General features: G+C 46.7%; 1 protein-coding gene across 1 annotated transcript in view; it reads left to right on the top strand.

The window, feature by feature from the left end:
* SH3GL2 (SH3 domain containing GRB2 like 2, endophilin A1) overlaps positions 1 to 13,790 on the top strand; it is a 156,035-nt gene that overhangs the window by 119,401 nt on the left and 22,844 nt on the right. The window contains exon 3 of the mRNA XM_034774598.1: positions 6,886 to 6,958. Within this exon, the coding sequence (XP_034630489.1) occupies positions 6,886 to 6,958 (73 nt within the window). The remainder of the gene's footprint in view (positions 1 to 6,885; positions 6,959 to 13,790) is intronic.

Below are 13,790 nucleotides of genomic sequence, written 5' to 3'. Positions count from 1 at the left end.
GGAAAACTAGTGGGAGATTTATAATGGAAACTAGGACAATTAGTTAAGGGGGAGTTCCATTTTATGCTTATGAACAATATGAGATTGGCAGCCCTAGAGAACGAAATCTGCTGTTTATCCACAGAACAACAAAATCATATGCACCAACCCACACCATAGTTCTTCAACTCTGACATAGAGGGAACAGCTCTAGAAGTGACCAGTTCAGTCCCCATGGCCATTCACTCAATGGTCTCTCTGCTAAGATTGCCGATATGGTTGCCAATTAGAGCCGAATCTAGAGGTGTTTGTTCATATGGACAGCACTCTGCTAGGAAAGGACTACAGGTATCAGCTCGTATTCCATAGTTCACTGAGCTACCATGATATTCCACAGTGACTAACTTGTTACTATCTGGATTGCAACACATAGCCAACAAGTGAGATTCTGTACCCCGTGATCAGTCTTTTCAGCTATGCAGTCTCCATACGTGTGGGGTGGAATTAAACATTACAAATTAGTGCATTTTAAAACAAAATTGTTCACCAACTTTACCTTCCACGGAAGTGTTGTGAGGCTTAGAGCATGGCTACACTTGCAAATGTAGAGCGCTTTGAGTTAAACCAGCCCTCGGAGAGCACAGTAGGGAAAGCGCTGCAATCTGTCCACACTGACCGCTCCAAGCGCACTTGCAGCGGCATTAGGAGCGGGGCATTATGGGCAGCTATCCCACAGAGCACCTCTTCCCATTCTGGTGCTGTGGCTTGTGGGAAGGGGGTGGGGGAGTGCAGGGCATTCTGGATCCTGTCCCAACGCCCTGTGATGCATCGGTTCGCATCCCAGCAATCCCTGTGCGTCAGTCCACATTTGGCGCCATCTTTCAACGTTTTTTGTACTGTGCACTTTGTCTTCCCTTTCGGTCTGCGGGAATGGAGCCCGAAATGCTGAGGAATATGCTGACGAGTCTCGCCAGCAAGTCAGGTTTGGCAGTCGAGTTACTCCTTAAGATCCAAACTGACAGTGAGGACTCCGATGATGTTATCTACTAGAGTAACGCATACGACATGAGATTGCATGTGGCATTCACGGACATGCTCACCACCATGGAACGCCGCTTTTGGGCTCGGGAAACAAGCACCAAGTGGTGGGATCACATCGTCCTGCGAGTCTGGGATGACGAGCAGTGGCTGCAGAACTTTTGGATGAGAAAAGCCACTTTCATGGGACTGTGTGAGGAGCTCGCCCCCATCCTGTGGCGCAAGGACACAAGATTGAGAGCTGCCCTGCCGGTGGAGAAGTGGGTGGCTATTGCAGTCTGGAAGCTGGCAACTCCAGACAGCTACTGATCGGTCGCTAACCAGTTTGGAGTGGGAAAGTCGACCGTTGGAATCGTGTTGATGCAAGTTTGCAGGGCCATTAATTGCATCCTGCTCAGAAGAACAGTGACTCTGGGGGTACATCTACACTACAGCGGGGAGTCGATTTAAGATACGCAAATTCAGCTACGTGAATAGCGTAGCTGAATTCGACGTATTGCAGCCGACTTACCCTGTTGTGAGGACGGAGGCAAAATCGACTTCTGCCGCTTTTTGTCGGCGGCGCTTACTACCACCTCCGCTGGTGGAGTTAGAGCGCCGATTTGGGGATTGATTGTCGCGTCCCAACGGGACGCGATAAATCGATCCCCGAGAGGTCGATTTCTACCCGCCGATTCAGGCGGGTAGTATAGACCAGACCTTAGTAACGTGCATGACATTGTGGATGGCTTTGCACAAATGGGTTTCCCTAACTGCGGAGGGGTGATAGATGGGACACACATTCCAATTCTGGCACCAGGCCACCTAGCCTCTGAGTACGTTAATCGGAAGGTTCTCCAGGTGCTTGTGGCTCACCGTGGGCCTTTCATTGACATTAACGCAGGCTGGCCCAGAAAGGTATATGACACACGCATCTTTCGGAACACTGGCCTGTTCAGGAAGCTGGAAGCTGGGACTTTTTTCCCAGATGAGAAGATCACCATAGGGGAAATCGAAATGCCCATTGTGATCCTTAGAGACCCCACTTACCCTCTAATTCCGTGGCTCATGAAACCCTACACAGGGAGCCTTGACAGCAGCAAGGAGCAGTTCAACAACAGGCTGATCCAGTGCAGAATGACTGGAGTGTGCTTTTGGCCGTTTAATGGTCCTCTGGTGCTCTTTGTATGGGAAGCTGGACCTGGCCTATGACAACATCCCCATGTTTATATCCGTGTGCTGTACCCCCCATAACATTTGTGAAGGGAAGGGTGAAAGATTCACTCAGGCATGGAACTCGGAGGTTCAACACTTGGAGGCTGAATCTGAACAGCCAGAGAGGGGTCCAGTGCAGGGCTGCAAGGATTAGGGATGCCTTGAGGGAGCAATTTGAGGCTGAAAGCCACCAGTAATGTCTGGTGCCCTGCCCGGGAGTGAAGTGCAGTGGTTCCAATGTTAGTAGGAATCTGTGTTTGCTACGCTGACTTGCAATTCCTTGCTTTCCTGGGCTAAGGTATCTTTTACTTTAAGCAATAACAAAGAATGTTTTCAAAGCCAAAAAACCCATTTATTGAAAAGAAACACAACTGCTTGGGAAACAGAAAGGGCAAGGGGGTTGGGTGGGGAACGGTACAATCACAGATTTGTGTATATCCTGTTATCATTCTCAGCCTTCCTGTCTGGAGTGCTGTGCAATGAGTGCTGCACTTCAGGATGGCAATACTGCATGGTGATGGGGGTTGAGTGCAGTGGGTAAGGGTCGTAGTTTTCGGGGCTGGGTGGTGAAGCTACAGGTGTTGGAGGCAGCTGGTGGCGACAAGGACCTGGGTGTTGGGGAAAGTGGGTTGGAAGTGACATGGGGGCACAAGCGAAAGAGTTTTGGGACAAGGACTGCAGGGGAGGGGCGGGTGTGGTAGTGCTCCACCTGCAAGGCTATGAGCACCTGGATCGAGTCCGCGTGGGGCTCCATGATGCTTATCAGCTGATCCGTGCTTTGCTGCTGGCACTCTTCATTCTGCTGGTGGATCTTCCTTTCACACTCCCTCCACTCCGTGCTTTTAGATTCGCGTTAAGTGACTGCAGCATGTCTTCTTTGCTTCTATGTGGCCTCTTCCTAATTCTCTGCAGTCTATCGGCCGGTGATAACACAGACAGCTGAGATCTCAAGGTTGCATCTGTAAAGGCAAAATGCAATACAAAGACAGCATTGTTCACACCAGACACAGCAATGATTCCCCTGTACTTCAGGGCAAGCACAGTCTACACAGTCTATAGCATAATTTGCCCGTCCCAAAGAGAGTGCAAATAACCCATGGGAGCCCCAAAATGGTGAGTAAGCACAGGGTCAAGGGGGACTGATTGTTTCATGGCCGTTACTGTCCTCTGGGTTTCTGTGCCTTGGGGAGAGCCAACAGCTGCAGGGGGCCCCTATATTGAACACTGTCCCCACATTTTCCACAGGGGTTTGTCCTGGAAGATATCTCACTGCTGAGGGTGACCTGGGAAGCAAGGGAGGGTCTTCTACTGCAGTGCGGCTTCTGCCCTGGCCCATACGCAGCTTGCCTGTGTGCAGCAATGGTCCCCCCACCCCTCATGGCACAGTGGCACGGACATGTTAGCCTGACTGGGACAAGGACCACAGTGGCTCTCCCAAGAAACCTGTGCAAACGCATTGCCCAACTCCTGGATGAGACCTTCGAAGAGATCACTGAGGCCAATTACCGTGATGCGAGAGAGCACATCAACACCCTATTCCGCATCTAGGCATGCATGCAGCCCTAACCCTCCTCGCCCCAAGAGCCCACACCAAATAACTTCCTTCCCAAAATAAAAGCTGCTTACCGGGAACCTCCTCTGGTGTTTGTCCTTCCCCAAGCACTGGCTGCAGTAACTGGCTGCCTTCCTCCTAGCTTGAGAACAGCTCCTGGCTGCATGCATCTAGGGATTTTGGGGTGTCTTCTTCTTCCTCAGCACCCTCGCTCCCGCTTTCCTCCTCCTCCACCTGCCTTGTTGAACTGGGCTCTGAAGTATCCATGGTGGTCCTCAGAGTGGAGGTGGGGTCGCCCCCAAGTATCACAACCAGCTCTTTGTAGAAACAGCAGGTTGTGGGGGCACCACCAGAGCGGCGGTTTGCCTCACAGGCTTTGCAGTAGACATTCCGCAACTCCTTCACTTTAACCCTGCACTGCAGTGCGTCCCGGTCATGGCCCCTTTCCATCATGTCCCTTGATATCTGCCTGAAGGTATCGTAATTCCTACGGCTGGAGCGCAGCTGGGACTGGACAGCTTCCTCCCCACCAAACACTGATGAGGTCCAGCACCTCGCCATTGCTCCATACTGGAGATCGCCTGGCACGTGGAGGCATGGTCACCTGGAAAGATTCGCTGAGAGCACTCCACACCTGGCTGAGCAAACAGGAAGGGGATTTTCAAAATTCCCAGAGAATTTAAAGGGCGGGTCTGACGGTTGGTCACCTGAGGGCAGGGCAGTAGAGTTCAAACTGATGACCAGAGTGGCTAGAACAGGCATTGTGGGACACTTCTGGAGGCCGATCAGAGCACCTTAACAGACCAGGGCGTCCACACTGGCGCTGCAGCTCTCCAGCAGGGGTGCATCAAATGTTATTCCACTTGCCGAGGTGGAGTACCAGGAGCGCTCTAGCCGCGGAGTCCGGGTGCTCTATGTGCCTTGCCAGTGTGGACGCATCATGAGTTAGAGCACACGGGGCTGCTTTAATGCGCTCTAACTCACAAGTGTAGCCATGCCCTTAGAAATGTAAGGATGAGATTACTCTTCTTGAGAATGCTAAAGTGAGGGATTGGAGCAGAGAAAACTCCTCTCCTGTCTTTCTTCATTATCCAAGATACCTGTTTCCAGCCCTTCAGTAAACACTGGAAGTATTTTGTCCCCTGATGCACAGTCCCTGCCTGCTTTACAACCTCTGCTACTCAGCTCTTCAACACAGAGCCACTTCTGTGCTCAGTACCAGGAAGTTCAGCTACTCTTGTTACTCTGAGTCACCAGTTCCCTGCTGCCCTTTGCTATTGGGAGGGAGCCAGAGCTGGCAGATGATAAAGACAAGATAAAATGGGAGGGAGAGCAGGCAGAGGAAGCTGTGACTAGCTCATCTCAGGTGTTATTTTTTTAAATAAAAATGTTCTGTTTGGAGAAATTCAGTCCACAGGACAGAAGATGTACTGTAGGAGAAGCTCACTGTAGAGAAGTACAACAAGGTATTTGCATTAGTGCATTAGTGCAATACATAATAGAGAGCCACAGATCAACGGAAGCAGACTAAGGCCTGGTCTATACTACCCGCCTGAATCGGCGGGTAGAAATCGACCTCTCGGGGATCGATTTATCGCGTCCCGTCGGGACGCGACAATCGATCCCCGAATCGGCGCTCTAACTCCACCAGTGGAGGTGGTAGTAAGCGCCGCCGACAAAAAGCGGCAGAAGTCGATTTTGCCGCCGTCCTCACAACGGGGTAAGTCGGCTGTAATACGTCGAATTCAGCTACGCTATTCACGTAGCTGAATTTGCGTATCTTAAATCGACTCCCCGCTGTAGTGTAGATGTACCCTAAGAGCAACATATTTCTCTTTGGACCTGATCTTCAGAGGTGTTGCGTAGCCCCTGGCAAGTGCTGGTTACCTGGAACACCCAAGGAAGTCAGTGGGTGTTGAGGATGCTCAGAATCAAATCCATCTGGCCCTTACGGATCTGGGATCTCAAACTGTTCTTTTCTTCTTGTTAAAGAAATAAATTATAAAATAAGTATTTCTTTAAACATATAAAATACACATATTTTCCCCAATATAACTTTATTGAAAAGTTTATGGAGAAAATGCTCCCATCACATTAAAAACAATTAATTTTTTTTTAAAGAAAATGGGTGCAAGAACAGATATCAGAAAGGTACATGAGAGCTCACTGTCTCCAAAAATATGAGCAATTATAACAGAAAAGTTTACTACGAACACAATTCAAATCTTGGAAACAAAGCCAGAGTACCAACTGTGAAGGTGAAAGCATGCTGGGGAGAGGTATTTCCGAGATGTTTTTCAGCATGACCTATCATTTGTTCTTTGTTGTGTTACAGGTGTATTTATAAAGTCAAAATAAATATACTGGAAGTTTGTGAATTGCTGCTTTTGTGAAAAGAAAGTGAGACTACTCAGGATAACTTCCTGCTCTTATCCAAAGAGCCACAAAACCCAAGCGCATGGCAGACTTCTTACAGCAGCCAATATGTTGAGGTTATATTGCTGCTGCAGGACCTTTGCACAGTAACAAACTTCTGCCACCATTCAAGTGAGAACATGTCAGATGATTCTAAAGAAGGGCAGCATGTTTTTCTGGATTTATATAATATGGTTTCAGTTCATCTCCAGAGGCAGATTGTTCAGCTGACTGTACAATGAGGAGGGGTATTTGAGTCTGGCATCACTAGCTAGAGAAAAGAGGCATTTGGCCGGGAAGCCTGTGCAGGGTATGATGTACTGGTGTGATAGCAGCTCACCAATCAGGCTCTCTCAGGAGACCAACTGCAGGGAGTTAAATGGTCAGACATAGAGAAACTAGTAGTCCAGCGGGGAGGTATGGATTACCATGGCCAGGTCTCCCTTGAAGAAAAAGATGTCTTTTCTCCTTGTACCACTGCTCCACTCTCATTGCTGCTTAGTGTTTGAAATCTCCTTGGGAACCAGGGCCTACAAACATGTGGTTCTGCTCCAACTCAGATGATGGCTTGTTTGTCGCTCACCTTCCCCAACGAGAATCTTCAGGGGAATAAACCTAAGAAGAAGAAAAATGAGTTTTCTTCAAAATTTCACTTTTGTCTATCTTGTCTTTCTCTTCTTTTTATATTCTTCTCATTTTATTTTCAGAAAGTAGATGTCACCAGCAGGGCTGTGATGGAAGTAATGACCAAGACAGTAGAATATCTTCAGCCCAACCCAGGTAATGAAACTTCTAAGCGAGTCGCAGAATGCTTTAAAGATATTTACCTTTTATTGGTTGTTCTAGTTTAGAGGATAATTTGTCAGTAGCCTTTGCCACTGTAATTACTTAACCACCCTTCTCTTGGGAACTAGTTTTTTTTGTATACTCCGGTGGAGTATGTTTCAGTGTATTGTGTGTATGTGTCTGTCTTGCACATACATGGCTTGATTCTGATCTCAGTTATGCTGGTGTCAATTAGGATTAACACAAAGTTAATGGAGTTATGTTGGAGTGAAATACATTAAATGAGATCAAGTGGTATTGGGGTTCTCCTGAATTTTCAGCCGAGCTTGGTGAAGTCTATCTCATGTGACCATTTGAAGACCTTACAAAAATTACTTGTTTAACCGAGGTCATTTCCTAAAACAGGTGAAATAGAGTTGCACTCAATACATTTCAGGATGGTTTTGGTAGTTGTTTAAGAAAGGAGATTGCCCAGGAAGGTTAATCTGTTGTATCAGTTTCATTGCAGATGCTTTCTCCTGTCTACTGCAGTGTCTGAGCATGAGATTTGATTATAATTGAATTTACTGATCCTCTATTCTCCTGTTATGGGACAATGTAGAAAGTAGAAACTGATTAATTTTTGCATCATGATCTTAAAAGTGAATTGAAAAGGTTTTGCTGAAAGTTAAAAACTTGATTATAAGATTGGAAAAAAGGAGATGATAATCATGCCTACCTCTTACATAACATGTTTTATCAGTAAATCTCAGTGCTTTATCAATAAATCATTTCCTCCATTTTATAGATAGGAAACTTAGGCATAGGGTGGGAAAGTAATTTGCTGAGAGTCATACAGTGGTAAAGCTGGGACTAGAACCCATGTAACCTGAGTTATAATCTAATGCTACCCACTGAGCGAGTGTTACTTTAAAGTGTAGCTGTCACTGTATTTTAATAAAATTACCTTCCCCAAAAGAACCTGAGACTCCTACCTTGTGAGTGGCATCAGAAATACTATATGTGAGGGAAATCAAGAGAGGGGTTTAGAATGGGAAAGTTATTTCAAGCCTGGGAGAAACCTGCCACTATACAGTTCTAAATTTTTCATTGTCTAGGGGATGTCTACACAGGGATTAAAAAAACAGTGCTGGCCTAGGTCAGCTGACTCAGGCTCATGGGACTCAGACTCCAGGGCTGAAAAACTGCTGTGTAGACATTTGGGCTCAGGCTGGAGCCCAAGTTCTGGGACCCCGCGAGGATGGAGGGTTCCAGAACTTGGGCTCCATCAATGTCTATGTGACAATTTTTAGCCCCAGAGCCTGAGTTAGCTGGCCTGGGCCAGCTGTGGCCATGCCGCAGGTCTTTTGTTCCTGTGTAAAGGTACCCTTACAGCCTGATCCAAAGCCCAGTGAGGTCAGTAGAAAGACTTCCATTGAGACCAAAGGGTTTACATCTCTGGCCCTTAGCAAGGCAGCAAATATTTTAGGGTAATTTTTTGTTCATATACAGCACTCAATACATTTGTGAGCAATGGCTACATATTGTTTATCAGCTTTTGGAATCTTGGAGATTTAAAACACACATTTGAAAAACCAAACCCTTTGAACTTCACCTTTAAATCAATCCACCTAACTCTTCCTTTCTTTCAAGACTGAATAATCCTAATTTTTGCCTCTCCCTTCTTATGTAAACCATCTTTGTTGCTCTTATCTGACTGTTTTCAATCTCAGTTATGGCTCAGATTTTCAAAGGAACCAAAGGGACTTCAGCACCCTGTTCCCATTGAAATTTGATGGGGTTCTGAGCACTATGAGAGAGAAAAGGGAGTGAGTGGGAGATGCCAGCAGGAGACTTGAAACCTGGTAGGCTTGCCTGATGAGCTAACCAGAGACACCTGGCGAGGGGAGAGAACCACAAGCAGCGAGTTCCTTTATAAGAGAGCTGACTCTGTAAGTCTACAGGGGAGTTAGCTCCGAGCAGGTCAGTGGCAAGCTGAAATCCGGGTTGATCACCTCCTAAAAATTCACTGAAAAAAGGGAAAAGGCTAGATGAAGGAACCCTTTCACTCACCAGGCTCCGAGGTAAGAGCCATGCCTTGGACTCTGAGTTCTACTTTTGAGTTATCTGAATAAACCTAAGCCCCTATAAGGGTGGTGATTGGACAAGCAAGTGTGTGGGGTCTCTGTAAAAGGGCATGGAAGAGGGAGAATAAAGGCAGAGCAGAGGCACCCAACCACAAGAGGGGACATGGGGGCAGCCAACTCATCCACACATACCTAATTCACCCAGACTTCTTTGAAAATTCCAGCCTACATGTTTCTTAAATTCAGGTGAATGTAGCAGTGTCAAAAAAGTGTTCCATTGCCACTGTAATGCCTTCAAACAAACTGCATTTTTTTAACAGACCTCCCACATCCAGTTTCCTTTTCTAACTGCCACTGTACCCTGAGCAGACATCTCTATTGGGCTACCCAGGATAAGCCAAACTTTTCCACAGGGATAGCTAAAATATTTCCTTTGGGCTTCATGACTCTTAAACCTTTTCCATCAGGGGTTACCGTAAGATCATACACAGCCACAGCAGTCTCCCAGTAACACTTACTATGAGAAGAACTTGGCCAAGCCAGTACATATGAAAAGTGTGGCTGTTTTTTGTCAACATGAGTTACCTTACACTTATCCAAGTTCAATTTAGTCTGGAAAGCTGTTGCTTAGCTTTCAGTGGGTTGTTTTAAAGGATATGTAAATGCCAGACAGGAATAAAATCAGAAGAAGTCCTGAGAGAAAAGGTGGTCCATTGGTTAAGACAGTAGCCTGGTAGTTGAGACATTTGGGTTCCAATCACTGCTTTGCCACAGATTTCCTGGGCAAATCATTTAACCTTTCTAGGTATGTATACATAGCAATTAAATACCTGTGGCTGCTCCGGGTCAGCTGACTCAGGGTCGTGGGACTGGGGTTGTAAAATTGCTGTGTAGACATTCAGGCCCAAGTCTGGAACCCTGCAGGGGGGGTCCCCCAGAACTCAGGCTCCAGTCCAGGCCTGAGTGACTACACAGCAATTTTTAGCCCCACAACTCTGAGTGAGCTCACCTGGGCCACCCATGGCTGTGCCATAGGTCTTTTATTCCAGTGTAGATGTACCCTTTGCTCCTCTGTTCCCAAACTAGTGCGCTAAGACTTGTTCTATCTATCTTAGATATGTATGTGCCCCCCATTGCCATCTTATCTGAGCACCGCATCATGGTTAATGTATTCATCTTCATAAAACATTCTGTAAGGTGTGGAAGTGCTTTAAGCCCCATTTTATAAGCAGGGAATTGAGACCCAGAGTGCCTAAGTGACTTGCCCAAAGTGATGCAGAAAGTCTGTGGTAGAGCAGGGACTTGAACTCAGGTCCCCCAAGTCCTAGAGTGCCCTAGCCATTAGACTATCCTTCCTCTCTCATTACCCGGCTAAAAAGACTGCATCATGGAAGAACCTAGAGGCTGATTCTGATCTTGTATACACCAGTTGTAACTCTGCTGAAATCACCATGGAGTAACTATGAAGTCAGTGATGTTGCAGTAGTATAAAACCAGTTTGTGTGACATAAGACTCAGTTCCTGGGACTTGTTGCTTTCATTTGAATAAGTATTATTTGAGGCATGTTGTGCAGTAATTAGCTAACAGCTGAATGGGTTTGTGTGTCTGCAGAAGTGTATAGACATCTGCCATAGCGTAAAATAAAATAAAAGGCCATTAACCAGACAAATTTCTTATGAGGGTAGATGGCCAATTTTCATTCTCCTTTAGTGAGTGAGTATTAAGATGTCATATCTTCCTGTTTTGTGGGTCTTACTTCTGCAAATGGGCAAATATGACCATTAACATATATAAACAGAAAAGGGAGAAACAAAATCAGATCTTACAAATGTGATTCTAAAACATAGTTCAGGAAATACTTGCTGAATGGGAGCCTACTTTGGTTATATTCTGACCAAGATTCTCAGCAGTGCGAATGCTTTTGAGGTGCCTCAGTCTCTTGAGGTCCAACCTGAGTCATCTAAAAGGGGCAGATTTGCAGAGGCCAGATGCCCAGCACTTTCTGAAAAATCAGTCCCTTTAAAGATCTCTTGAGTTGAGTACCCAAAATCTGAAGAACCCCAAGTTACTTCTGAAAATCATTCCTCTGTGTTTGAAAATACACACATGGCGGCCACACCTTACAGGATTCCCTCCTCGGGCCTTGGTGCTGCACAATGCTTTAGTAAGGCTCCATGCTCGTGCAGCGTCTGTCAGCCTGGAGCTCATTGTCAGATTGGTGCTACAGGCACTCAGAAGACTGAGGTTTGGTGGAAGGATAGACTACTGCAGTGTTTCTCAACCTTTTTGATACCAGGGACAGGCTTGCTGCCTTCCTGCACTGTGTCAGGGACATCTCAGGAACCCTGGTCGTTGAGAAACACTGAGCTAGAGTGATAGAATGGTCCATTTATGAGTGTTGCAATGGTTGGCTTGCAGAGGTCAGACAGAAAGAACAGACAGCACTTGCAACAGGCAGGCAGCTTAACCAAGAGGAACCAAGGCAAAATCATAAAAATCTATTTTAAATATTATAGAGCTGGAACATTTGAGTCATATGTAATGTATCAACACTATATATGAATCCTGTAAGAATTCCATATGCTGTGTGAAACAGATCAATAATCTAACAGTGATGTAAAACATGTATAATTAATAGACAGCTAGCATATTGTCATTACTTCTCTGACTGCCCCTACCCTGCCATGAGGCTTTCTGGAGAAAGCTGATTACTAGCAAGTCTACTGACAAAAGCAGTTAGAGCTCTGGGGTGCTGCTATGCAGTGCAGTCTTCACTTGTGGGTTCAATTCTCACTTTAGGCAGCTCCCCACACACATTTTTATTTCAACTTTATATATTCACAGAAGGCTCTTCCCCCTAGAAGTGCACAGGAAAGGGGTTTGGAGTGGTCTCCCTGCTACCACCTTTCCTCTTTCCTGTTGTGTACCATGACACAGAAGTGGTCAGCAGGGGGTTGGTGGGTAGATGTCCTCATACTATGACACAGGCGTGTGGTTCCTTTCCTCTGCCCCACACCGTGACACAGGCAGGAATCTTGCAGGAGCCTGCCTCCCACCATGACACTGGTTGGGAAAGGCACAGCTGGTGATTACAGCAAAGGTGAGGAGTTATGCCTGGGAGTGCCCTATCCTGCTAGCAGCTGCATTTCTACATTTTTGGTAGTTCTCTGCTAGCAGCAGGGAGAGCTGCTAACAGAACTCCTATGGTTATAGTCATAGCCTAAATAAATAACATCCCTAGCTCCTAGAAAGTCCAATCTGTGTGGCAGTCAGCACTGTCAGTTTTTACTTCACCCTGCTGCCTGCTGCTGAGAGGTGAGGAGCTGTGACTCCGACTGAAAGTACTTTTGATTCAAACAAAAACCCTGCAGTTAACAAAGTAGATGCCTCTATTCTACTCACGTTTGAGTGTTGACTCAAATTGTGCTGTGAGGAGAATAGGAAAGTTATTTTCTTTATGAAGTGCTGACTTCTCTGTGGGGCTGGAAGCTGTTTCCATGCGAGCCACCACAGTCTCAGAGGCTGCACTCAGCACATTTGAACAGTTGGGAATTGGAGGCTCACAATATCACTATGAGATGGGGATGATTATTATTGTTATTTATTATCCCCATTTCAGTGACTGGCCAGGGGCCTGTTCCTCCTCCTGCTGAATCAATTGCAAAACTCCCATTAATTTCAATGGGTGCAGGGTTGAGACCTGAGAGATTTGCGAAAGCGAGTAAGTGGAAAGACTGAGGGGAGAACTAGACACTGGACCTCTAGTCCCTGCTCCATGTAATAGAACATGAATGCAGTGTATAAACTAGAACTAGGAGGTCTAGGGCTGAGTTAACAGGAGACATTCTATTTCAGAGAGAGAGAGAGAGAGAGAGAGAGTTGAATGGTCTTCTGGATGAGGTGGTGCAGTTAGGTCAGATAAATGTTTTAAGCAAAATCACTTTATATGTCACTCCTCCAGCCAAAAGAGCAGGCCGCTCTCTCTGCAGCACCCCTGCAGTGTCTGACCAAGAGAGACCAGCTAATGCAGCCAAGTGAGGGGAATGCAACAGAGCAGAATTGCAGGCCCTTCAAGTTGAAGGAAGAGGGTGAAGATCCCTGGCCTGTGAATGGGGCAAATTATCTGTTTCCCTGTCTCTTCCCTCTCCTCAGGTCTTCACACTCTGAATGTGAAAAGGAAGATGCAGGGCTGGCCAGCCTACATTGCAGAGGATGGGGAGAAGGGACAAGGGGCTACAGCAGCTCTTTTTGCCCTACAGTGAGCTTATGTGGAGAAGAGACAGTGTAATTAAGCTGTCCTGTATTGTTCAGGTAGCTGCCCTTCCTCACTGCAATCACTGCCAGTGGTGGGGAGGGAAAGAGACCCTGGCAATGAATTGGGGAAGGGAGCAGCAGAAGCTTGCGGTAACTTCTTGTTCAGAGATAAGCAAGCCAAATGGGATCATGAGTGAGTGAGCTCGATCTTCCAAATAGGAAACCAAGCAGTTGGTTTTCGTGAACAGTGGGGAACGTGAGGGATTGTTGACAAGGCTCGTGAATAGGGTTACCATACGCCCAGTTTTTCCCGGACATGTCCAGCTTTTTGGTAATCAAACCCCGTCCGGGGGGAATTTTCCAAAAAGCTGAACATGTCCGGGAAAAATACTCCCTGGCTTACCTTAGAGCGGGCGCCGGGGGCTGCTGTGCTCCCTGACTCCTGGGCTCTGTAAGAGCCGAGCTGCCCGAGCGCTACCAGCTTCGGGCAGCCCCCATGACTCTG

Source organism: Trachemys scripta, chromosome 6 (assembly GCF_013100865.1).
Source record: "Trachemys scripta elegans isolate TJP31775 chromosome 6, CAS_Tse_1.0, whole genome shotgun sequence".
In the NCBI taxonomy this organism is placed as follows: domain Eukaryota; kingdom Metazoa; phylum Chordata; order Testudines; family Emydidae; genus Trachemys; species Trachemys scripta.
Note: the sequence above shows the minus strand (reverse complement) of the source record. Positions and strands in the feature narration are given on the sequence as shown.